The following is a 25451-nucleotide window of genomic DNA, read 5'->3' on the forward strand; positions in this document are numbered from 1 at the left end:
GATTGGATGATGTTTTTCTCTGCCAAGTGGAACTTCTCCAGAGTGACTTGTTGTGAGGCTTGGGGCTATTTCCCTTCCGTGTTCCCTTCGTAAAAGGAAGGGTCTTGAGACAGGGGTGACCTACGTTTCTGGGTTAGAATGAAGGTCTGAGCGGCATCCTGAGTAGCCTGTGCTAAGGGTGTTTACGCTCACCCTTCCCAAGGTAAAGGCCCTGGTCAGGCTCTACAAAAAAAAAACAAAACAAAACCCCAGGATAAATCACCAGGAAGCATTCAGGAATTGCTGGTTTGGGGCTGAATTTCCTCCCTCCTTTCCCCGTGCTGCTCTTGATGTCCACTTCCAACTGATCCCTTGGTTCGTTAGGAACCAGGGCCATGCTGAGCGTGGCCTGTGGAAAGGGGAGGCGGTGTTTCTAACTGTAGGCACACGCGGTGTGTCGCAGTGCCGGAGTCCAAGGTCTGGCCTCAAATCGCTGCAGTGCCAATGCTGAGCAACTGGGAAGTGCCATGGAGTTGCGCTGCAAGCCCTGGATGAAGCCGCAGCCAAGTGAGGATAACTCCAGTGCCAGCTTTCCTGGCTGTGTGCAGTGCCCTGTGGCCGATGTCCCCCCTGTGCAGGTGCACAGGGAGCCTGGTGTTTGCTGCGGGTATGTCTGGGGTCTGGCTGCTCTGTGTCCGGTGTGTGCTGGGGGACACGCGGTGCCTGGCGTGCCCCTGGGCGCTGGTGTTGGCGTGCACAGTGCCGGGGTCGATGCACGTGGTGCCTGCTGTTCACCATACCCCTTGCCTGGTTTTGGTGTGGCCAGTGTTTTGTCACGCCTGGTGTGTGGCATGTGTCCTCTGCTTGGTGTTGGGATACCTGGCATGCATGGGTGCCCGGTGCTGGGTGTGTGCGCCACGTCCCCCGTGCCAGTGTGCCTGGGGCCCCACGTGCACGGTGTGCTGCATGCTGCCATCCCCAGAGCCCTGCCTGCCTGGTGCTGGGTGTGCCCAGTGTGCCCTGTGGTGCCATTCCTGGTGTCCCACGTGCCTGCTGCTGAGGGCGTCCTGGGTGCTGGCACTGCTGGGGCCATGCGTGCCTGCTGCTGGCCATGCAGTGTCCCATAAGCCTGGTCCCATGTCCTGCCATCCCTGGTGCCCTGTGTCCCTTGTACCACCCTTCCCCATGCCCAGTGCACCACATGCTCAGTGTCCTGTGTGCCCCTCTCCCTGCTATGGCCCATGTCCCCTGTGTCCAGTGTGCTGCCCTCCCCCCTGTGCCATGTGTCCCTTAAGCCACCAGTGTCCCATATGCCTGTTGCCCCATGGGCCCTGTGTCCCATGTGCCTGGTGCTGGGGATGCTAGGTGTCCTGTGTGTCTAGCGTCCTGTGTGCCTGGTGCTGCCTGTTGTCCCATGTGCCCAGTGTCCTGGGTACCCGGTGTCCCACGTGCCTGGTGCTGGGGGTGCCTGGTGTCATGGGTGCTGGCACAGCTGGGGCCCATGCGTGCCTAGTGCGGGAGGTGCAGTGTCCCTTATGCCTGCTCCTGTGTGCTGCCATCCCTGGTGTCCTGTGTGCTGTGTGTTGCCATCTGTGGGGCCATAGGTGTCCTCTGTGCTGCCATCCCTCCTGTCCTGTGTCGCCCTATATGTTGCCATCCCTGTGTCCCCTTGGGTGCTGCCATCCCTGTATGCCCTGTGTGCTGCCGTCCCTGGTGCCCTGTGTCCCCTTGCATGATGCCATACCTGGTGCCCTGTGTGCTGCCACCCGCTGTGTGCCTGTGTCCCCTGTATGCTGTCATCCCCTGTGTCCCCTGTGTGCTGCCATCCCTGGTGTCCAGTGTCCCCTTGTGTGCTGCCATCCCTGGTGTCCAGTGTCCCCTTGTGTGCTGCCATCCCCGGTGTCCAGTGTCCCCTGTATGCTGCCATCTCTGTGTCTGTCCCCTTGTGTGCTGCCATCCCCGGTGCCCTGTGTCCCCCTGTGTACTGCCATCCCTGTGTGCCACCATTCCCTGTGTGCCCTGTGTCCCTCTGTGTGCTGCCATCCCCTATGTGCCCCGTGTCCCCTGTATGCTGCCATCCCTGTGTCTGTCCCCTGTGTGCTGCCATCCCCTGTGTGCCCTGTGTCCCCTGTATGCTGCCATCCCTGTGTGCCCTGTGTCCCCTGTGTGCTGCCATCCTTGTGTCTGTCCCCTTGTGTGCTGCCATCCCCGGTGCCCTGTGTCCCCCTGTATGCTGCCATCCCTGTGTGCCCTGTGTCCCCTGCTGTGCTGCCATCCCTGTGTGCCACCATCCCCTGTGTGCCCTGTGTCCCTCTGTGTGCTGCCATCCCCTATGTGCCCCGTGTCCCCTGTGTGCTGCCATCCCTGTGTGCCCTGTGTCCCCTTGTGTGCTGCCATTCCCTGTGTGCCCTGTGTCCCCTGTATGCTGCCATCGCTGTGTCTGTCCCTTTGTGTGGTGCCATCCCTGTGTGCCCTGTGTCCCCCTGTGTACTGCCATCCCCGGTGCCCTGTGTCCCCTTGTGTGCTGCCATCCCTGTGTGCCCTGTGTCCCCCTGTGTACTGCCATCCCTGTGTGCCCTGTGTCCCCTTGTGTGCTGCCATCCCTGTGTGCCCTGTGTCCCCTGTATGCTGCCATCGCTGTGTCTCTCCCCTTGTGTGCTGCCATCCCCTGTGTGCCCTGTGTCCCCTGTGTACTGCCATCCTTGTGTCTGTCCCCTTGTGTGCTGCCATCCCTGTGTGCCCTGTGTCCCCTGTATGCTGCCATCGCTGTGTCTCTCCCCTTGTGTGCTGCCATCCCCGGTGCCCTGTGTCCCCCTGTGTACTGCCATCCCTGTGTGCCACCATTCCCTGTGTGCCCTGTGTCCCTCTGTGTGCTGCCATCCCCTATGTGCCCCGTGTCCCCTGTATGCTGCCATCCCTGTGTCTGTCCCCTGTGTGCTGCCGTCCCCTGTGTGCTGCCATCCCCTGTGTCCCCTTGTGTGCTGCCATCCCCTGTGTCCCCTGTGTGCTGCCATCCCCGGTGCCCTGTGTCCCCCTGTGTACTGCCATCCCTGTGTGCCCTGTGTCCCCCTGTGTACTGCCATCCCTGTGTGCCCTGTGTCCCCTGTGTACTGCCATCCTTGTGTCTGTCCCCTTGTGTGCTGCCATCCCCGGTGCCCTGTGTCCCCCTGTGTACTGCCATCCCTGTGTGCCCTGTGTCCCCTGTGTGCTGCCATCCCCTGTGTCCCCTGTGTGCTGCCATCCCTGTGTGCCGCCATTCCCTGTGTGCCCTGTGTCCCTCTGTGTGCCGCCATCCCCTGTGTCCCCTTGTGTGCTGCCCTCCCTGTGCGCCCTGTGTCCTGCCGTCCCTCTGTCCCCTGGCTGCTGCCACTCCTGCTGTCCTACCTCCCCTGCGTGCCGCCCCCCCCCCCCCCCGTCCCCCCCGCTCCCAGCCTGCCCCGCGGCGGCGCGGCCGGGCCATGGCGCCGCTGAGCGACCTCTACCAGCTCACCATGGCCTACGGGCACTGGCGGGCGGGGCGGCACCGCGCCCCCGCCGCCGCCGAGCTCTTCTTCCGCCGCGGGCCCTTCCGCGGGGGCTTCGCGCTGAGCGCCGGTCTGGCCGAGGGGCTGCGCTGCCTCCGCGCCTTCCGCTTCTCCGCCGCCGGTGCGTGGGGACCGGGGGGGGGGGACAGGGACAGGGGGGCTTACGGTGGGGGTGAGGGACAGCCTTCGGGGGGGGACTTGGGGGACATGTGGGGGGACAGAGGCAGCCTTCAGGGGAACCCCCCAGCGGGACCTGCAGGGGACAGGGACAGCTCACAGGGGGACTGAAAGGGGACAGGGGGATCCCTCGGGGGGACCTGGTGGGGACAGGGACATCCCTCAGAGGGACCTGGTGGGGACAGGGACATCCCTCAGAGGGACCTGAGGGACAGGGACATCCCTCAGGGGGACCTGGTGGGGACAGGGACATCCCTCAGGGGACCCTGGTGGGGACAGGGACATCCCTCAGAGGGACCTGGTGGGGACGGGGACATCCCTTAGGGGACCCTGGTGGGGACGGGGACATCTCTCAGAGTGACCTGGTGGGGACAGGGACATCCCTCAGGGGAACCTGGTGGGTACAGGGACATCCCTCAGAGGGACCTGGTGGGGACAGGGACATCCCTCAGGGGACCCTGGTGGGGACAGGGACATCCCTCAGAGGGACCTGGTGGGGACGGGGACATCCCTTAGGGGACCCTGGTGGGGACGGGGACATCCCTCAGAGTGACCTGGTGGGGACAGGAACATCCCTCAGGGGAACCTGGTGGGTACAGGGGGATCTCTCAGAGGGACCTGATGGGGACAGGGACATCCCTCAGGGGGACCTGGGGGACAGGGGGATCCCCCAGGGACCCTGGTGGGGACAGGGACATCCCTCAGAGTGACCTGGTGGGGACAGAGGGATCCCTCAGGGGACTCTGGTAGGGACAGGGACATCCCTCCAAGGGACCTGGGGCAGCACAGAGACAGCCCACAGAAGGACCTGAGGGACAGGGGGACCCTTCAGCGAGAACTGGTGGGTTGGTGGGGACAGGGACATCCCTTAGGGTGAGAGTGGGACACCTTGGGGGGGACAGGGACATCCCTCAGAGGGACCAGGAGACCCCTCAGGGGGACCTGGTAGGGACAGGGACATTTTTCAAGGGGATCTGGAGGGACAGGGAAGGCTAAAGAGCGACATCCCCCAGAGGGACCTGGAGGACAGGGGGACTCTTCAGAGGGACCTGGGGGGCAACAAGGGACAGCACTCGGGGAAACTTGGGGGACACTGGGACACCCTCCAGGAGGACAGTCTCCCATGCACAGTCCCTCGGAAGGGACTTGGGGGGGGCCATGGTGCCCTCCAAGGGCTGGGAACACCCCTGCCCGCGGGCTGTCACCTGCCCCTGGCATAGGGGGATTCACTCCCTCCAGCCCCACCCTGTGCCATGGGACCACGGCTCGGGGGACCGCCCGCCCCGGTGCCCGCTGAGCTCTGTCCCCGCAGATGTCGCCTACCTGCGCTCCGTCCTGCCCAGCACCACGGAGGACGCCTTCTTCGATTACCTGGCCACTCTGGATGCCTCGGAGGTGACAGTGTCCGCCGTGCCGGAGGGCTCCGTCGTCTTTGCCAGGGTGGGACATGCTCGGTACCCTCCCCTGCTTCAGAGGGGCTTTGGGGCCATCAGCATCCATGTCCCCAGGGAGAATGGGGATGTCACTGCCCGGCTGTCCCCGCAGGTCCCGTTCCTGCAGGTGAAGGGGCCACTGCTGGTGGTGCAGCTGCTGGAGACCACGTTGCTGTGCCTGGTCAGCTATGCCAGGTAGGGACGTGTCCTGCTCTGGTCCCCCAGCTGCTGGGGACCATGTCTGTCTCTGCTGTGCCAAACCCTCTGAGTCTCGTGGTGGTGTGGTCCCTGCTGTGTCCCTGTGCATTGTCTGCGGTAGAGCGGAGAGGGTCCCGGAGCCCCCCCGGCTCTCAGCCCGGCTTGGTGTGACCTGTCCCTTCCTCTCCCAGCCTGGTGGCCACGAACGCCGCTCGCTTCCGACTCCTTGCTGGCCCAGACATGAAGCTGATGGAGATCGGGCTCCGTCGCGCTCAAGGGCCGGACGGTGCCCTTTCAGCCTCCAAGTACTCCTACATCGGGGGTGAGTGCTGCCCCGTGGCGCCCCACGGCTCTGCGGCCACGCCGTCACCTGTGACCCCCCGCCCCGTCCCGCCTCGCAGGCTTTGACTACACCAGTAACGTCCTGGCGGGGAAGCTCTACGGCATCCCAGTGCGCGGCACCATCGCTCACTCCTTCATCATGTCCTTCACCTCGCTGGAGGAAGTGCAGCCCCGGGTGAGCGTCACCACGGGCAGGGGATGGGGATGGGACGCTCTGCCTGTGGCCACACTCCTGGTGCCGTGGAGGATGCCACGGGGTGTGCAACAGCCCTGTCCCCCGGGCAGGAGCTGCCACCGCTGGCGGGAGGAGAACCAGTGGATCTCCCAGCCCTGGCCGAGTCGTGGCTGCGGCGGGTGTGTGAGCTGCTGCAGACCCCCCCTGAGAAGGCGAACCGCGGTGAGCTGGCCGCCTTCGTGTCCTACGCCATCACCTTCCCGCAGGACTTCCAGGGGCTGCTGGACACATACTGCGTCAGGAGGTGAGGAGGTCGGGTGCCCTCGGGGTAGATTTGACACCATGGCGGAGGGGACAGACGTGTCCTTCCTTGCTTGGTGGCCTTGAAGCAGGGACGTTTCCACCTGGTAGCGTTCCCGTGCTTTGCTGTTGCCTGACGCAGGGCTTGGACCCGCTGCTGGACCTGCCCTGGGTCCCTGTCCCACCAGGCAAGGGACGCTAACCCCTTCCTCGCCCATGCCAGGAGCGGCTTGCCGAACTTCTGTGCCGTGGCGCTGGCCCTGCACCAACTGGGGTACCGGGCCGTCGGGGTGCGCCTGGACAGCGGGGACCTGGCCCGGCAGTCCAAGGAGATCCGCCAAGTGCTCCGAGCCTGCGGTGCTCAGTGAGTCCTCCACCAAGTCTGGGTTGGCTGCCACTGGTCCCCGGCTTCCCCACCTCAGACACCCAGCACCTCGTCCTGCCGGGGTGGGAGCCCTCACTGCTCGGGGGGGTGCTGCGAGCAGAGCCAGGGGTCCCCCCCACCCCAAACCCTGCATCCCTCCCTCCCTCACTCCCCTGCCCCTCACCAGCTTCCAGGTGCCCTGGTTTGAGACCATCCGCATCGCTGTCAGCAACGACATCAGCGAGCAGAGCCTGGAGGAGTTCAGCCGGGAGGTGAGGCAGCTGCTGTTGGGGCTGGGACATCACCTTGGCTTTCGCTGGTGCCGCCGAGGTTTGGGGTGCGTGGGGTGGACGTGAGTCACCTGGGTCTTTCTCCTTGAGTGAGAGAAGAGTTTCTAGGCTGGAAAAACAATGGCATTTGGGTGGGACGGACAGACAGACACCGGGCACCTTCGGGCAGAGCATCCTCTGACCTGCCCCGTGGCTCTGGTTTTGGCACAGGCTTAAAAAAATAGCAGCAGGGTTGGGCTGTTGACAGCCGCTGTCTTCTCTGCCGCACCAGGGGAGTGAGATCGACATGATTGGTGTTGGGACGAACCTGGTGACGTGTCCCCTGCAGCCGTCGCTGGGCTGTGTTTACAAGGTAGGGGTGGCAGCTCTCAGCCCTGCTTGGCTCGTGGGGCGTGGGGCTCCCCAGCTTCTCGCAGGCTTCGCATGGCTGGGACCGTGCAGCGAAGGGGGCTCCGGCCCTAAGGGACGTTGTTGTGAGGCCAATGTCATCAAATCGTAGAATGGTTTGGGTGGAAAGGGACCTAGGAAGGTCGTCCAGTCCAACCCCCTGCCATGAGCAGGGACATCTCCAACCAGATCAGGCTGCTCAGAGCCCCGTCCAACCTGACCTGGGATGTTTCCAGGGATGGGGCATCTACCACCTCTCTGGGCAACCTGTGCCAGTGTCTCACCACCCTCATCGTAAAACATTTCTTCCTTATATCTAGTCTGAAGCTCCCCTCTTTTAGTTTAAAACCATTGTTCCTTGTTTTGTCACTACAAGCCTCAGTAAAAAGTGTCTCTCTCCTGCTTAGAACCCCCTTTAAGTATTGAAAGGCCACAAGAAGGTCTCCCCAGAGCCGTCTCTTCTCCAGGCTGAACAACCCCAACTCTCTCAGCCTTCCTCCACAGCAGAGCTCTTCCAGCCCCCTCATTATCTTTGTCTCCCTCCTCTGGCCCCGCTCCACCAGGTCTGTGTCTGCCTTGTGCTGGGGACCCCAGAGCTGGACGCAGTGCTCCGGGGGGTCTCAGCAGAGCGGAGCAGAGGGGCAGAATCCCCTCCCTTGACCTGCTGGCCACGCTGCTCTGGATGCAGCCCAGGAGACGGTTGGCTTTCTGGGCTGTGAGCACACATTGCCGGCTCATGTCCCATTTGTCACCCACCAGTATCCCCAAGTCCTTCTCCGCAGGGCTGCTCTCCATCCATCCATCCCTCAGCCTGTACTGACATTGGGGATTGCCCCAGCTGAGGTGCAGGACCTTGCCCTTGGCCTTGTTGAACCTCATGAGGTTCTCATGGGCCCACTCCTCAAGCCCATCAAGATCCCTCTGGATCACATCCCTTCCCTCAAAGGAATCAACTGCACCACTCAGCTCAGTGTCATCTGCAAACTTGCTGAGGGTGCACTCAGTCCCACCATCTGTCCCCTCCTTGGAAATAACGGTCATGAGACCTCTGTAACAAGAAGCTTGTGGGCAGGAGCAGGCATGATTTATTCTGCTGCTTTGCATCAGTGGCCTCCGTAGCATGCGGAGACACACGTAGAGAGCTCAGCATGGTCCCCAGCACCGGCATGAGCTGGTGCATGTGACAAAAATAAGGTGCCCATCTCCATAACCTCCTTCTCCTGCAGCTGGTGGAGGTCAATGGCTCCCCATGCCTGAAGCTCACAGAAGACGAGGAGAAGATGACAATCCCAGGGACTAAGATGATCTATCGGCTCTATGATGCTGCTGGTGAGTTGGGCTACCCTTGCTACAGTGCTGCCCCATTGACCTGTGTTCCCCTCCTGCTCCAAACCCTATCCTCAGTGTCCCGTGCACCCGCTGGTCCCTAACCTAGCACCCCTCCAGGTCACCCCTTCATGGACCTGATGGCCCTGGAGGAGGAGCCCTCGCCCAGCGCAGGGCAGGAACTGGCGGTCCGTGTCCTGGGGCGGCTTGGTGAGACCAGCAAGGTCATGCCCACCACCGTGGAGCCTCTCCATCGCACGTACTTCAGAGGTGGCCAGGTTAGGGGTGGCTCTGCTTTCTGGTGCTGGGGTGTCCCCACTCCACGTTGGGTGAAGGACCAAGCCAGGGTGGTGGTGTCTTGGCAGAAAAGGCAGAATCAAAGGGTTAAACCCCAGCGTTTCCTTGCATCTGAGATGTCCCCTATCACAACCCAGGTGCCACCCTGACCATGGTGACCTTGGAGTCCAGCTCGTTGGGGACTGGGGCTGGGTAGCTGGTGCCCCACACGGACATGGTCATGCATCTCTGTCCTGCAGGTGTGTGAGCCGCTGCCCAGCCTGCCGGAGGTGAGGAGCCATGCGCAGGCATCCCTCAGCCTCCTCAGCCCCGCTCACCGCCGGCTCCGTGAGCCCCAGCCATACCCGGTATGTCCACCACTTGCCGGGCACCGTCAGTACACACCCGGGAACACTGCCCGGCCCCAGCGGTCTGGGTAAAGCCAGCGTGGCCCCACTGCAGAGCCGCAGTGGTGGGTGGGTGGGCGCAGGTCATGGGGCTATAGTCCTCCCAGGGAGCGCATGCTCACTGTCCCCTCTTGCTCCTGTGTCAGGTGGCTGTGACGGAGAAGCTGCACCACCTACTTGCTGAGCTGCGGCAGGCCAGCCACTGAGGGGGTCCCCACTTGCCCCCCGTGGTTTGCCAACCCATGCAAGGCACAGCCCTTGCCTGGGGCCGGCTCTTCCTCTGTGCTCTTCTGAAGACCAGGTGACTAATTGGGAATTAATGGTTCTAATGACATTGCTGCTGCTTGGTGCTAATCTGAGGACCCTGCAGGAACTGGAAGAGCACCCTGAGGTCCCAGTAGCAAAGCTGGGCACAGAGGGATGGGGTAGGCAGAGCTGGGAGCCAGCTGCTCCTGCATCCTCTGGAAGTGACGGTCCTTCCCTGCCCACCTGGGTGGCCCTGCCAGCCCTGCACCTTCTGCCATGGCAATGCTGCCAACCTCGGTGGCCCTGCCAAACCCTGTGCCTTCTGCTGGGGCAGCGCTGCCTGCCTCGGTGGCCCTGCCAACCCTGCACCTTCTGTGGTGGCAACCCATGCTGAAGCTCCTCCGTGGCACTAGAGACCAAGTCTTGAGTGCACAAGAAGGGGTCCTACCAGGGGAAGGGCCAGCCTGTCCCCCAACCCACGTCCTAGGGGACATCCGTGGCACATGCACTTTGCGCTTCCTATTCCAGGCTTGCCACATTTTATCTCTTTCCATTTTGTATGCGTTCCCTGGGGTGTGGAGGCTGGCTCCAGGTTGAGACCAGCTCCAGGTTGATGCCAGCACTCTCTAACCTGATGTTCATAGAGAAGGTGTAGCACTAATCCCTGCGAGATTAACTTCATCCTAAGCAAAAAAACAAAATAAAGGCCTTTACCCACCACGGCTATGGCTACAGTGTATGGCTGCCCTTGTCTTTCAAAACGCTCGTTGCCTTCACTTTGAACACCAAATTCAATGACCTTCACTTCACTTCATGGTTTATGACTGAATAAAGTTGGAATTAAAAGCGTGCTGACCCCTGAGAGCATTGGGGTGGCCCCAGCAGATGCCTCAGCCCCATTTTGTGGCATCCTAGGACCCTAGTTCCAGTGAAAACCCACCTGTAGCTGCACAGCCTGAATCTTCTCTGAGACATGCATGTTTTCCCTAATCCTGCCCAAATTTTTAACAGGGAGAGAGTAAATCCTTTCCCCTGAGCTTGTGAAATGTACAGATCCAGAACTGAGCCACCCATCAGAAAGGTGCAGTGAGGGAGGGCAAGAGGGAAATCCCCAGCAAGATGCACCTGTGTATCACAGAATCACTAAGGCTGGAAAAGACCTGTAAGATCATCAAGTCCAACCATCAACCAAAAAAACACCACCATGCCCATTAAACCATGTCCCACAATGCCCCGTCCACACGTTCCTTGAACACCTCCAGTGATGGTGACTCCACCACTTCCCTGGCCAGCCTGTTCCAGTGTCTCACCACGCTCCCAGTAAAGAAATTTTTCCTAATATCTAGTCTGAACCTCCCCTGGTGCAACTTGAGGCCATTTCCACTTGTCACTTGCAAGAAGAGGCCAACACCCACCTCTCCGCAACCTCCTTTCAGGTAACTGTAGAGAGTGATGAGGTCTCCCCTCAGGAACAGCTGTGGTTTAGACCTTGTTTAGCTCTTTGCAACACATGTTAATGGGGAAAAAAGAAAATTAAAAGAGCTTAACGAACAAGGCCTAATGGTCTCTTGTTTCTAAAAAAAACCCCAAGAGCCTCTTGCAATGCTCCAGCTGTGGGCACTGTTATCACACTTACTTAGCATTTTACAAGAGGAAAAAACTCCAGAAAAAAAACCAGTTTGCTATTAAAACAGATTTTTTAGAGCAGAAGCACCAGAGATATAAGACCCCCAGCGTACTTGAGTAGAGATTGTCCTGTGTTCTTAGGAGAGAAGGAATGAAGAACAACTTTAAGTAGACAAAGAAAGTGAGACGGCAGCATCCTCCAGCCCCTCAGCCCTCTCCATGGCCACAGAGGATCGGCCAGAGGTCAGTGAGCCAGTTCACAAGCGGGAGCAGGGTAAACCCATCCTCAGGACAATCCGTTGCCAGCTCTGCCACCATCTCTCCTACTCCTAGACAGACTCTTCAACCGCTAGGTGCTTTGGCTTTGCCATTTTGAGTATCTATCTACAAGGATGAGGATTTTGAGGATCTCCGGGTATCTCCACCACCTCTCTGGGCAATCTGTGCCAGGACTTACCCTCACGGTGAAGAGATGTTTCCCCATGTTCAGAGGGAACCTCCTCTGTTTCAGTTTGTCCCCCATGGGCTCTGGTGCTGGCACTGGGCACCACGGAGAAGAACCTGGCACTGTCCTTTTTGCAGCCTCCCTTCAGGTGTCGATAAGGTTTCCCCTGAGCCTTCTCTTCTCCAGGCTGAACAGTCCCAGCTCTCTCAGCGTTTACTCATAGGATAGATGCTCCAGGCCCTTCGTCATCTGCGTGGCCCTTCATTGGCCTCTCTTCATCTCTCTTGTACTGGGGAAGCTCAAAACTGGATCCAGTACTCCAGCTGTAGCCTTAGGATCCCCTCCCTTGACCTCCTGGCAACACTTTGAATGCAGCCCAGGACATTGTTCGCCTTCTTTACCACGGGGACACAAGCCAACAGGACCGATACAAAGCCACAGGCTCCATATTACAGTTGCTGCACGCTGCATGAAAGAGGAAAAAAACAGAGCAGGAAGGAGATGGCAGCTCCACATCTGGGGCTCCTGGATGCATCCCTCAAGGTTTTGGTGCCCTGTCAGTGCAGTCCAGAATCTGGACAACCCAGTTCATAGCACTGACTCCCGTACCAGCTTCCCTCAGCCAGGACAGCATGCGCTTAATGGCAGAGAACCCCCAGTTTGCAAATTTATTTAACTTAGGAATAGGAGTTCCCCCCCGACAGACCCTAATCTTTGCCGCAGTCACGGCAGAAAATTCAAAAGCACTCCTTTTTTCCATTTTTGCCCTTGGAATTCTGTGGTACAGATCTCAGACTTTGCAAAAAAGAGGAATTGTAATGAGCTGACATGCTGTTCCTCTGTTCCATCTTTCTTCCAGTTCTGTTCTTACAAATATATGTATTTTTAAAGCGTAGTTGCAGTTCAAGACATCCAATTAATCTCATGGCTGAAAACAAGGGATGGTGGGTAAAAGTGCCAGAGTATTAGTGCTGGATAAGGGAAGTGCAGACAATTTAGGGACCCAGCTTTAGGTGTGGGGTCACATCCCAGACCTCAAGAGAAACCCTCGTCCTGACCCCTCTCTTAACCACTGCGGTGCAGCTCACACCTCCTGGTTTTCTCACTCCACAAGTCCACGTGAGGATGTCTTGCGTCTTTATTTTCTTCTGCTCTTTGCAAACCTGAGGATAATGGCTCATGTTTTGATTAGATGCTGGTCCTCAGCTTTGGAGGGAAGGGAGAAAAGGATGTTGGGGCAGAGCTGTAGAGTGCCTGGGGAGGAAGGAAAGTGGAAAGGGAAGGTAGGAAACAAGAATGAATTTGAGTGTAAATAATTCAAGAGTCCAGGTCTGCCAGAAGTACAAACTATCACTTGATAAGGCCAGGTACAGGATTTAACAAACCCAGACAGGCTGACGTGGATAGCTTGATACCAGACACTGGAAGAGGTAAGAAGAAGCAGAAGTGCAAGCTCGGCGCACCCAGACTTGGCTGCTTTCACCGATGACAAGCCGCAGGGTTGATCCAAGCTCACGTTTCCGACACCTCGCTGCTCTGCAGCACCAGCCCAAGGCAGTGTCATTTGTAAAGTGCCATCTTCTTGCTCTGGTACATGTACATGTAGGCATCGCAGAAGAGGCGCTTGGCCACTCCATCCATGTCCCGAGGTTGCTCCAGGGCCAGCACAGCCAGTGGCAAGTCCAGGTATTTGGCAACTTCAGGGCACAGCGTTACCGTGGGAATGTTGAAGCCGTTTTCATCACCTAACCCAGAAAGAAGGAGAAAAGTCCAAACCAGGTCCCAAGGGATGAGTACCTACGGCTCAAGCAAGTACCATCACACTCAACAGTAACGTAGTGCCTTAACTGAGAGAGGTGGAAGCCAACAACAAAGTGGGGAAGGGCAGGAGAACGGTCCTTGCCCACAGGGCGGCCAGTCCCAGCTAGCTCGACAAGTCCCTTATTTGAACACAGCCAGAGGATGAAAGCACTGGGAGGAACTCACACCTGCTTGGCCTGGCCATACTCTTCTCTGGGGTCTACTTAAATGGTCACTGTTGGAAGCCGGGTCCAGAGAGAGCCTAAATCATGTAGGGGGCTTCAGAGGAAAAGGCAGACTGACCAGCGCCTACGCAATGAGCGTTGCAAACCCTCACAGTGCCCACCGCGCAGCGCCCGGCTGCGATCAAAGCTTCGAGCCCACCACCATGTCCTCACCATGCCTGTCAGCCATGCTGTCGAAGAACATCCAGTGTTCGTTCTCGGGGCCGTATTTCACAAAGGAGACGTAATGACTGGTCTCGATGCAGAGCACTGCGAAGAGCTCCATCTTCTCGCGAGGGATCTGCTGGCTGCCCCGGGGGCTCCGGCTGTGAAACTCTTCTGGGACGTGCAGCCTAGTTGGCTTGTGCGTTTTGCGTCGGTAGTGGGAGTGAACCTGAGGAGAGACAACGGGGTGGCACTGCTGAGTGGGCAGAACTGAACCCAGCCTGCCAGAAAGAGGAGGGTGCAGGGGTCAGACGCCCAGTTTATCCCCACTGATCTGACTCCCATGGTCCCTGCGTGCCAGGGAAAGGCATTGCGTCAACAGGCTGGCAGCAAAAAGGTGAGACGGGAGCTTGCCGCCCTCCAAGAAAGGCCAGAAAGCTGTAGGAATGCTCCTCGTGAGACAGTGAGAGGGGCCCAGCACACCCTCTGTGCATGATCGGTGCTTATTTAGGCTCTGTGGAAGCAGAGGGTTCAATAATACGTGGCACCTAAGGCAGCTCAAGCAGCTGACACAGGCGGTGGGACTGATGCTCAGGAAGCGTCCCCTCTGTGCCCCAACCTGAACGGCTGCAGGGACAGCAGGGGAACCGCGGGTATTTTGGGGGGTTCAATCTGCTGTCAGCCAGCAAGGCAGATTTCGTGAGCAGCCAAAGAAAATGAATACCTGTCTGGAGCAGGAGCTGCAGAACTGCTTGAGGCCCATAGCTGCGAATACCTTGTCCTTGAAACACTCCGAACACTCCAGGGTGGCGACGTCGCCGCACACACAGCACTCCCTGGGACCTGCAGGGGCAACAGGGGTGAGAGGATGTGTCTTCTCTGGATCTCACCTGAAATCCAACTTGTCTTGCCAAAACTGGTGTTCAGGGAAGAAGAATCACACCATGATCCCACCTTACATCTGCTCACAACCCAAAGAGGCGAGACCTGCCACCTGGTTGCTCACAGTCCCAGCCCAAACAACTTACTGTCAAGCAGCAGATCTGTTATATCCAGCTCCAAGGAAGGAATGATTTTGCTGAACATTTTATATTCCTTCCCAAAACGCGGCATTTGGATAATGAAGCAAGATGGGATCTGGGAAAAGAAAAGGCAAACGAGTCACCCTGCCAGAAGAGACAAGCCCCAGAGACTCTTCTCTCCATATTGCTGCTGGGAGTAAAGACTTTCTGCTCGGGTTATTCACAAGACAAGATGGCAAAGCATATCCCTCTTCCCAGGTCACGCTCAGATTCCCCAAGACCTTTCTCAGGTTGTGGCCACGTATCCTGCTGCTTCGCAGTGTTGGATATAAGACATACTAGACCCACCGCACACTGGCAGGCAGAGGTACGTTGGAGGAAGCAAGAAAGAGGCAGCAGATAGTAGCGTAGGCGGAAGGTAGCTGGGCTCACCTCCACTAGCTTCAGATTGGAGGACAGGAAGGAGTGTTCCACTAACTGCTGCACGTCGGGAACCACCAGATCCTCCTGTTTGTCCATAAATATCTGGTAACAGTAACAGTCCTGCTCCTTCTGGCCTCCTGACCTGCAAGGAGTGGTCACGGGGCTTGTTTACGTAGTGCCACAAACATCTGAGCTCCCAGAGGACATACCAGTTTTGTCCTGCAAGAGCTTCTGCGCCCAAGGCACCAAGGGCTGCTTGGTGCAACGCTGACACGAAGCACTTTTTCCACCCAGAAATACTAAATATATGTCGTGAGAGGAGGATGCAACTACCATCTCCAGTCTCATTATCCCTCCATAGCATCACATCCTGCTCCTACGAGCAAAACTCAATTTCCCCTCGTCGATGTAAATATTAAAAGACACTTCAATATTTTTTAAATCAACTGCACTACGGCACAATCAGCAAACTCCTTCTCAGATGAAAGATCTATTTATAACTGCGCATACAAAAGCCAGAGAGCACAACTTGCTGCATTCAAAAGGTGAGTTGTGTGCAGAAGATCTCCCACAACCCCTAGATCCCTGAGCCAGCAGAGAAAGGATTTCCTTCAGATGATCCTCTGCAGGGGAGCTGCAGTACAGAGCCGGCTTTGTGCTCAGCCTTTCCGAGTACTCCACGATCTATGGCTTGACTGACGTCTCAACAAAGGAGCACAGAAACCGAACAATCCCCTTCTATGCTCCCAAACAGCACAGTTATTTTTGGCTTCCTTCAGCCTCTCATCCTCTTTGTAGAGTCCTGAAAAACTGGGACTGCATCCATGGACTGCCTGTTTGAGAGGCTGCAGGACCTGAGCCAGCCTGACAGTCTGGACATCCCAAACGCATCCAAAGGCTGTCAAATAGTGCTGGCTCTGCAATGAAGTTGGACACTACATTTCTCAAACTACCGCTGGCTCTCCCTAAGGATGAGACTAGGTTTTTTATCATCATTTTTGAAGGTGGCACCTCCAGGGAGAGTTTAGAAGTGTCTTTCCCTGGACGCGGCACCTGGGACAAGATTACACCAAGCAAGATCACACGGACAGCAGAGAGCAGCTGCACAGAACTCACTGTGTCTCCAAAGCCTCGATGAAAAGGTGTTAAGCAACACCCAGTAATCGTGAGGGGGATAACTAACGAGCCTGGCCTGGGTAAATTGTATCGCTTAGATATGGAAACTTACTGCAGTTTCAGGAGTGGCTCTATTCCCAGGATCTGATGCATGATGAGATTGAGGAACTCCTCAGGATCTGGAAGGTCAGAGAAAAGTGTGGGTCACACCACACCAGGAACGCTGCCTTGCCCCACTGCATCCAGAAGGCAAAAGCTGCCACAAAAACATGAGCCAGCATTTTGTGAACCTGGGATCTCCTCTTTTATTCTAGGTAAGGGGATGGTTGGGCTAAAGCTGAGAGCATTTGGTTAATGCATAAATCCTAGGGTGAGCATGAAAAAAAACAAACCAGCCCTCAGATACTGCACTCTCACAAGCCGGGCTATCACAGCAACACTGTCTCAGAGACCTTAACGGATAGTTGCTGCTAACATCAAAAGTATAAACTCAAAGAGAAATCAGGGACAGCTATGGAAATTCAAGAAACTGAACAGTTAAACTATCCTGGGCTAAAATAAATATACAATAGTAAAAAGCAGAAGTGTTGTTCACTGAAAAGATACCTGCTGTTTCTGGAAGAATCAATGCCATTTGTTTAGTATCCAGGTACTTAGAGGTTTTTGCTGTGATATTTGGCATTGGTGTAATCTGTTTCCTTGTAAACTACATGGGGCCTTGCTGTGCATGGACGGGAACGTGGCGATTGCAACCACAGATTGGTGGGTTTCAGCTGTAGGCGTTTTCGGTCTTATTTTAACCAGACTAATGTCTTTGAGGAACCTCAAATAACATATCAGAACTCCAAGACAAGTTGATCTTGGCAGAATGATAAATCAAGCTGGATTCTAGCAGGGACATCAGGGATGGACTTATCAGGGTATAACTCAAAGTATAAAGGAAACTTCCCTTGTTTAAATTCTGTTCACACAGATCTTCCTCTCCCCTCCTGGCAACAGCTGCCACCAGCAATTTCTATCTTTCCATCAGACTTCAGGACAAATTTCAGTTGAAAAGCCTGTAGTGTTTTAAAAGCTGAAAGTATTTTACATGTGCATTTTTACATAAATGAACAGCACAGCAGGCATATTAATGCACGTGCCTGGGAGAAGCATACAATTAAGTTGTCAGCCTGGTGCCTGGGTGAGGCGGCACACAGCGAAGCAGCCCAGAGAAGGCCCCAGAGAGCACATTACCTTTCTCAGCGTTGGTAAAGCTTGAACACTGTCCCTTTTCAGTTAGCTGCTCCCTAAGGTGCATCACACTCCTAGCCCTGACGAAGCCAGTCCTAGAAACAAGAAGCAGCTGCAGATGATCTCTCCAATGTATTAAATCAGTGAATGGTTTGGGTTGGAAAGGGACTTTTAAAGGTCATCTAGTCCAACCCCCCTGCCATGGGCAGGGACATCTCCCACTAGATCAGGTTGCTCAGAGCCCCATCCAACCTGACCTTGAACAATTCCAAGGATGGGGCATCCACAACTTCTCTGGGCAACCTGGACCAGTGTTTCACCACTCTCATCATAGTTTCTTCCTTAGCTCCAACCTAAACCAACCCCCTTTCAGTTTAAAACCCTTGCCCCTTGTCCTGTCACCACAGGACCTGGTAAAAAGTCTCTCTCCATCTTTCTTAGAAGCCCCCTTTATATATTGAAAGGTGACAAGAAGGTCTCCCCAGAGCCTTCTCTTCTCCAGGCTGAACAACCCCAACTCTCTCAGCCTTCCTCCACAGCAGAGCTGTTCCAGCCCCCTCATCATCTTCGTGTCCCTCCTCTGGCCCCGCTCCACCAGGTCCGTGTCTGCCTTGTGCTGGGGACCCCAGAGCTGGACGCAGTGCTCCGGGCGGTCTCACCAGAGTGGAGTAGAAGGGCAGAATCCCCTCCCTCGACCCGCTGGCCACACTGCTCTGGATGCAGCCCAGGAGACGCTTGGCTTTGTGGGCTGCGAGCGCACATTGGCGGCTCATGTCCAACTTTTCATCCCCAAGGCCTTCTCTGCAGGGCTGCTCTCAATCAAATCTCTGCATCACAGAACGCCCCAGGGTTGTACTTCTGCAGCTAGTGCCCGGACACTGGTCTTCAAGAAAAATGCTAATGTCTTATGTTCAGTCAGCTCTCCATGCCTGTCTTCCACACCTCTCTAGGGAGGAAGAGGAAAGAACCTGGTATCTTTGACAGAAAGTCCAGAGAATTTAGCTTTCATGCCATGGTCCTCCCTCATCCAGCCTGGCACTGCGTACTGCCTTTGGGACTAACTGCTGATGAAAGCAATGCCATTGCTTCCCCAGCCCCAGGGTTCCTCCACAGAGGTGGTCTCAACCACGGGAATCCCCCTTTCATCCTTTCACTGCAAACTACAACTCACAAGGCTTCCTTCTGAGCAGGAGAGACTCATGCACATGCAGTAGGAGCTGTGACGGTGTTACAGCCTGGGGAAAGGAACAACTGGAAGAGGAACCCGATATGAAGACCTCTGGATGTGCCTGGCAGGAGAAACCCTCCAGGTAACCCCCTTCCCTCAGTGACAAGTACCATCTGGCAGGGCAGCAGAGAAGGTATGAAGGCAGAGGGATGACTTCCAAGATTCCCACATACTATACTCACTTTCGGAGGGGATTAACAATCTCATCCCGCAGAATGTTCTGGACGTTCCGGTCACACAGTGGGAAGGGCTTGAAGAGCATGGAGTCCAGCACGGACGTACAGGAGAAAAGGCTGTGAAAAGGGAGTGCTGTGTAACTATGATGGGTTTGCAGCAGTAGTTAGAACCAAACCGTTGTGCCTAGTGACAGTCGGTGGCTTTTATTTTCAACAGTCCATGCATGCAATTATAGAAAGGTGAGTGACTGTGCATCTCTGCAGTGAGATAAACCGTATCTGGTTTAATGAACACCGGTAGTAAGCAAGGAAACAGCTCACAGAGAATGAAATCTCATACTTTGCAGTCAAAACTGCTCACGACGGGGGCACCACTGAGTCTTTTCCTCTCCAAACAGTGCTGCACAGTGAAGCTGTGACCTCCTGGGTGGTTTCTTTGAAATGTTTCCAGCCATTACCTTGAGTGATAGAGTTGGTACGGCCCAAGTCCAGAGAACTACGATCTCTCACCGCCCTGTGTGACAGACACATGGGTACCTTAGGTACTCACGAGGGGTATTTCAGGGCCTGAGAAGCTACCAGATTAGAAAGGAGATCAAAAAGCAGCAAGCCTCGAGGCTGCGTCTCCACAGTTATATTCTGCTCTATACCAGGTAGGTTTCCAGCCACCTTGGAAGTGCAGGGAGGTGCTGCAGTTTAGGGCTCTGCCCAATTAAAAAAGCACTCATTTAACGAAACGGCACCACCCAAGCAGGTCCTTACCTGAAGAGAGCTGCATCCATATAGCAGGAATTACAGTGGCCTTGGATCCCCTTCATCCGCCCTCGCAGGACACGCACCGCTGCCTCGTTCCTGAGGGGAGGAAAACTGTCTGGAGCCTGTGGAAGAACTTCTTGCCCTCCTGCAAAAGAAGGAACAGAAGCAACTCCCTTTAGCTTCCCACCTCGTCTGGGTCAGCTCTGCCCTTCCCGACACCCCACAGCTCTGCTCAGAGGTTGACACACTGATCTTCCGCGGTGCTCCTGCTGGGACTCAACCGTGCCGGGATGAAGACTTGCCTCTTTAGTAATTCATCTACTGGAAATGGAGACAAAACCAAACCATCTCTTCTTCACCAGAGCCATGCCCTAGCAATCCATACCGCCTCCGCCATCATTATGCCAAGTACAACGAAGACAAAAATAGCTGCAAATGAGCTGGTGCTGTGTTATATCAAGCTTGGGATCTCTCTGGTGACAGACCTGTTCCCTTGCTACTGGGGTCACAAACAGGCAACTGTGCTTTAATAGCCTCATCCTGCTGGCCTGTCATCTCCTTAAGCTTCAAAGGTGGCTTTCTCAATCTGGTCTTTTCTCGTTTCTTTAGCATTCTCCCCTTGTAATACAATCCCCTCTCTTCAGCATGTCCTGAAGACATTCTTCCTTGTCCCCACTCGCAGTTTTTGGGCAGTCCCTACGGGAATCCTGTCTTCTCGTTTACAGTGATCTCATTTAGAGTTTCTAAACGGCTAGTTCACACTGTCTTCTCTGCTCTGGAGGAATTTCTTCCCATCCAAATGAAAATACCGACCCATTCTTCTCCGCATCTTCTTGCGGACGTCTTACCGTCACATCAAGCTCTACGTTAAAATTGATTTAATCCTCTCTCCCTTTCCAAGCTCCCTCTTATTTCTCAGCCCCCCGGTGCAACACCGTTATCACCTGACATCCTGGCCATGGGCTTGAGTTACCCCCTCCAACTCTCCAGAGCCACGCGCTTGGTCTGTTTGTATAACATTTAAGATACGGTAGCTAGGCCAGGCCCTATAGCTAAAACACTTGTCCACATTCAAACCTCAGTTACACAAGACCTTTTCTTCTGCCCTGAAAACCGCAGGCGGAAGAGCCTTGCCTTGCTTACAGCATTCACAATGCCTTACAAAGACTGTTGCTCTGGACTTGTGGCTCTGCCAGTCTTTTTTGAGTGGTGCCCACTGACAGGACGAGAGGTAACGGGCACAAACTTGGTCATAGGAAGTTCCATCTAAACATGAGGAGGAACTTCTTTCCTTTGAGGGTGGCAGAGCACTGGAACAGGCTGCCCAGAGAGGCTGTGGAGTCTCTTTCTCTGGAGATATTCCAAACTCGCCTGGACGCATTCCTGTGCAATCTGCTCTAGGTGACCCTGCTCTGGCGGGGGGGTTGGACTAGATGATCTCCAGAGGTCCCTTCCAACCCCTCTCATTCTGCGATTCTGTGACTTCTGTCCTCTGTCACCCCACAATATTTCCTGCCAGCTTGCCCTTCTCCAACACATCCACGCCACCAAGGCCTCATTTTTAGAGCCACTCACAACAGGTTGCCCCATATTCAATGCCCTGGTCTACATTATCCCTGTATTAAATTACTTACCATCTCTCACACTTGTGGGACATTCCCTGTAAATACCACCACACCAACCTCAGCATCCTTAAAACTGACATCTTTTGGAACACTCAAAGAAAGTGAAGAATATCAAACCGCTGATTAAGACACTTCACACGAGGCTTCTCCACAGTGTGCCTTGTCCCAGCACGGCACCGTCTTCCCTCTCCCCAGAGAACTTACTGTAATCCACGAGGCTCAGGTCACTGTTGTGCGAACACTGGAAGCGAACGTCAGGCTGGCAGGACTGCAGCTTCACGAAGAGGCCGCGCTTTGGAGCGCAGTGGAAGTAGTATTTGCCCAGCCATTCACCAGCAGTGACCCCCTTATCTTCATCCTGGGAAAAGAGCATTGAGGAATAACATGAGAGCAGGCTTTTCACGAATTAGGTGTGATTCCCCCATAGGGCCTTTTAATATCTTAAGAGCTGTGTACAAGTTTGGTCCCGTTTTGTTGGCTGTTTTCATTTATTCTGGTTATGTTTTGAAGCTATTGATGCCGCTTGTAGGATTCAGGACTATTCCGTCCCCCGTTCCAGTAACATTGCTCTTGAAGGGAGCAAACCGACCCTTGGAATCATGCCACAGGCTCTCCTCCCCAGCCCAAGGGAGGGCACAATTCTGTGCTTGCCCTCACAGTTCACGCTCTGACACGTCAGAGGCCCAGGTCAAGCTGTGAGATACGCAGCCACGAGCTGAAGGTCTTCAAAGAGAAGGGAAGAGCAACTGAGACCTGCCCGTTCTGATATACAATCTCACAGCAGGAAATATTTTGCTTCTTACCAGTTCAACTCCTGCCATTTTGTGCTTAATTTGGGGCAGGTAGCCCAACCAGCGGATGATTCCTGAAACCTGATTTCCCTTGTCCAAGGTGATCTGGACCATGGAGTTCACCTCCAGGGATGAATTCCCACTTTCACACTCCTCACCACCCTCGCTTATCTCTTGTTTCATTTGGTTTGGGTGTCCCAAGTCCATGTCAGACTCGAACGGTGAAAATAAACCTAGGGGGCAATACGAGATGTCAGCTGAGGTAGGAAGTCAACACCTAATGACAGACACCTCTGGATCTCACCTAATACCAGGTCTATTTTGAAATTATAGACCGCACCAAAGACACAAGGTGTAATTCTCAGGACATATTTCAGTGATACGGCCAAGCTGGTCTAACAGGCTGAGAGGGGACGATCCTACGCCTCGTTTCCCCACTCAAGGCTGTGCACTCCAGCCTCTTGCTGGCCCTGGAGCTAATCCAGCCCTTCACAGAGCCGTTTCAGACTACTGAAAAGGCAGCGGGGGAGGCTATTTCCACATTTCTTTTCTGCCTTTAGTGAGATGAATCAACTCAGTGAAGAGTCTAATGACGCCTCCCCTCGGGCTGGCCCAGACAGCTGCACAGTGTCTTTTGATGGCAACAGAGAGATTCCACTAATTTCTCGTCCTGTCCAATGACTCACACCATCGCTGCTGGCATCTGTGACTTTCCGAGTTTGTCTGGCATCAGGATGAGGCTCCTGCTCCACCTTCTACAGCTAAATTAAAGACTCTTTAACCAGTGGTGCCTTCTCCCCTAGGAAATACTTCTGCGCTGCAATCACACCCTCTTTTCTTCTTCCCGATAAATGGGGAGACTCAGCTTTAGTTGCCTAATGCAAAGAATTTTGTCCAGAACTTGAGGCTTTTCTATGGACCTTCTCTGCCTCCTGATCAATTAAGCTGGGACTAAGCTGAAACTTTTGTTGCACTTTCAGCTCATCAGTACCCTGCGGAGAAGAAATAAATGCTAAATCCCCAGGAACGTACATAGAGCAGACACATCTGATGATAACCTACTTTGCAAGCTTTCCTTCACGACAGAGTCCATAGGGATTTCTCTGAAAATGTCAGTTGTTCCTTCTTCTTCCTGAAAGGAGAGAAAAATCTATCAGCTAAATGCTTTATCAGACATAAGGCATTCCTGGAACACAAACCAATTTTTCGAACAGTCCTGGAAATTTTGCATGTAACCTCATGTCCCTTTTGGACATTCCTTCTACTTTTCTTTAAGGCCCCACTGTAATATAGTTTAAAAAAACAAAACAGAACAAGAAAAGGCAGCAAGACTGTTCTTACCGGACAAACTTTAACGAACCATTGGGTTCCCTCCCTGTAAACTGCCATCGCTATTCCTTTTGTGAGGACCTCGTCCACGTAGAAGCTAACTGCATCTCCCACTTTCACAGGAACCCCCTCCTCTGTGTCCGCTTTTGGCTTCTGTTTCACATAGTCGTTGTCCAACACGGGAGTAAACTGGACTCTGCTAAATGGTAGGAAGATCCCGCAGTTCCGCTTACACTTGAAATACTCAGTGCCGTGATAAGATCCATCGCTGCGCCCTCTGTTTTCACCCTCACCCTGAAAAAAGCACCGGAAAGGCATGTTATATACACAGACATAAAGGGAAAATAAGCAACTTACTTTCTTGGCTACTTTACCTGTAACTCCACCCCGAAGAAGAACGGAGACAACGCAGCCGAAACGTTTTTGTAAATGCTCCCGATGTAGCGGATGATACCAGGGAAATGTTGCCGCTCAACCTCCACCATCACGTTTTGGCCTGGCACGGCTCGCAGAGCTGCTTCAAGGCTCAGCCTCTCCAAGAAGTAGTTCAAACGTTCATTGTGGCTGCTGACGGCCAGGAGGAAGACCGCTGACTCCTCACGCACAGGCTGAAGGATTTCTACGTTTATCGTGACGGTGGAGCTGTCATCCAGCATGACGACTTTCAAGAAGCAAGCTGGGGGCCTGTCGTCGGAGAAGTTGCGCAGGTAATTTCTCTCGCTGCAGAAGCACATGTTCCCAGCTTGGAAGTACTTGCTGCCATAGGCACAGTCTTCTGTCAGGATGTAATAGCAGTTTCCATCCCCTGCTGAAGGCAGGAGGCTGGTCATCGTCATTCCCCTGGGTTGTGAGAAAGGAGAGAGTCACACCAGTGAAGACACATGCACAGTATCACCGAAGAATTCAGGCTGGAAGAGGTCTCTAGCCCAGCCCTGCGCTCAAAGCAGGTTGCTCAAAGCCTCACCCAGTTGAGTTCTGAGCATCTCCGAAGGCAGAGATCCCACAGCCTCCCTGGTCCTTTGTTCCAGCCTTTGATCACCCTCACAGGGGAAAAGAAAAAATTCCATCTAACCAAGGTTTCCCACATTCCTGCTTGTCCCCGTTCCCTCCTGTCCCCTCCTTGTGCGTCCATGGGACAAGTCTGGCTCCGTCTTCTCTACTAAACCCTCCTGGTAAGAAGTTGCACAGAGCAGCACCTTATCGGTCCTGTTCTCTACAACACTGTACAGCCACAACGGCGGCAGTAAATTCCACCTCCTGCTTGCTTTTCATACTTACTTGCAGGAGTTGGGCAAAGCTAAATTCCGCCTTTTAAAAATTCTCTAAAAAGGGAGTTCTAGTCCGCAGCTAGAGCTCTTCGATGTTGTGTTAAAGCACGTTAATATTCAAAACATAGGCAAAGCACAGCACCTACCACTTTACTATGCTGAGGCACTGAGATCACCATCTTTCAAAGCAAATACATTAAAAGGAATTCAAATATCTGGAATCAGAAGTACGTTTTTGCACAAAAGTTCTAGTTCAAAAGTTCTAGTTCAAATTCTCATGCAATTTACCCCTCCGCATCTCACTTTTGACGACACCACGCACAGCCAGGACCCAGACATTTCATTACAACCTAAAAAGGGGGTGAATATAGAAACTTCTTCCTGCAGGTGGACAGAAGTGGTTGGCGCAACCTGGCCAATACAGAGAAAATAAGAGATGCGCCCGTTTCTAAGCCACGGAGGAAATTAAGGAAGAACAAAAATGTCTCCACTATGGGCTACTTGGTAGACGCTTCTTAAAAGTCTGAAGTGGAGAGAGGAGCAATTGAGCAGATGCAATTAAGGGAAGTAGAAACACACTCAAGGCATTGCGGCAGGAAGCACAAACGCAGCTGCTCACAAGAACGATAAACGGGTGGGCTGGGAGGAAAACAGGCAGAGCCTGAATAGAAAGGCTGTGCAGAGCTCAGCAAGGAGCAGGGCAGCGTTACTGGGGACTTCACTGGAGATGAATATCAAGAGAGCTCATTTTTTAAAGTATTAGGAAAAGATAAATCCCTGCTTGTGTTGGAAAAAAGAAA

General features: G+C 54.7%; 2 protein-coding genes across 2 annotated transcripts; one reads left to right on the top strand and one right to left on the bottom strand.

Annotated features, from left to right (window-relative positions):
- Positions 1 to 3437: 3437 nt before the first annotated feature.
- Positions 3438 to 10124, top strand: NAPRT (nicotinate phosphoribosyltransferase). The gene is made up of 13 exons (XM_059815221.1): positions 3438 to 3624; positions 4993 to 5120; positions 5226 to 5308; positions 5503 to 5633; positions 5713 to 5828; positions 5939 to 6132; positions 6352 to 6492; positions 6680 to 6764; positions 7054 to 7134; positions 8396 to 8498; positions 8616 to 8773; positions 9032 to 9139; positions 9325 to 10124. The coding sequence occupies exons 1-13, from the start codon at positions 3438 to 3440 to the stop codon at positions 9382 to 9384; spliced, it is 1575 nt and encodes a 524-aa protein (XP_059671204.1). The 3' UTR covers positions 9385 to 10124.
- A 1034-nt stretch (positions 10125 to 11158) lies between these two features.
- LOC104257954 (ubiquitin carboxyl-terminal hydrolase CYLD) lies at positions 11159 to 24419 on the bottom strand. Its single transcript, XM_009812882.2, has 15 exons — positions 24348 to 24419; positions 23758 to 24223; positions 23396 to 23677; positions 23117 to 23186; positions 22067 to 22287; positions 21468 to 21621; positions 19645 to 19783; positions 18889 to 18999; positions 17482 to 17573; positions 16358 to 16424; positions 15139 to 15271; positions 14713 to 14821; positions 14409 to 14527; positions 13694 to 13913; positions 11159 to 13240 (listed from the first exon to the last, which is right to left on the bottom strand). Exons 2-15 carry the CDS (start codon positions 24217 to 24219, stop codon positions 13056 to 13058), a joined length of 2364 nt encoding a protein of 787 aa, XP_009811184.2. The 5' UTR covers positions 24220 to 24223; positions 24348 to 24419; the 3' UTR covers positions 11159 to 13055.
- Positions 24420 to 25451: the final 1032 nt, after the last annotated feature.

This window comes from Gavia stellata, chromosome 3 (assembly GCF_030936135.1).
Source record: "Gavia stellata isolate bGavSte3 chromosome 3, bGavSte3.hap2, whole genome shotgun sequence".
Lineage (NCBI taxonomy): Eukaryota > Metazoa > Chordata > Aves > Gaviiformes > Gaviidae > Gavia > Gavia stellata.

Bases quoted from the DNA above. Each gene is read 5' to 3' on its own strand.
- NAPRT (XM_059815221.1), top strand. From the start codon at position 3,438: ATGGCGCCGCTGAGCGACCTCTACCAGCTCACCATGGCCTACGGGCAC. The intron at 5,309-5,502 runs GTAGGGACGTGT...TTCCTCTCCCAG, and splicing joins TGCCTGGTCAGCTATGCCAG to CCTGGTGGCCACGAACGCCG. The intron at 8,774-9,031 runs GTTAGGGGTGGC...TCTGTCCTGCAG, and splicing joins CGTACTTCAGAGGTGGCCAG to GTGTGTGAGCCGCTGCCCAG.
- LOC104257954 (XM_009812882.2), bottom strand. From the start codon at position 24,219: ATGACGATGACCAGCCTCCTGCCTTCAGCAGGGGATGGAAACTGCTAT. The intron at 15,272-16,357 runs GTAAGTTTCCAT...CACTCCTTGCAG, and splicing joins GAGCCACTCCTGAAACTGCA to GTCAGGAGGCCAGAAGGAGC. The intron at 13,914-14,408 runs GTATTCATTTTC...GTCTCTCCTCAG, and splicing joins GCAGCTCCTGCTCCAGACAG to GTTCACTCCCACTACCGACG.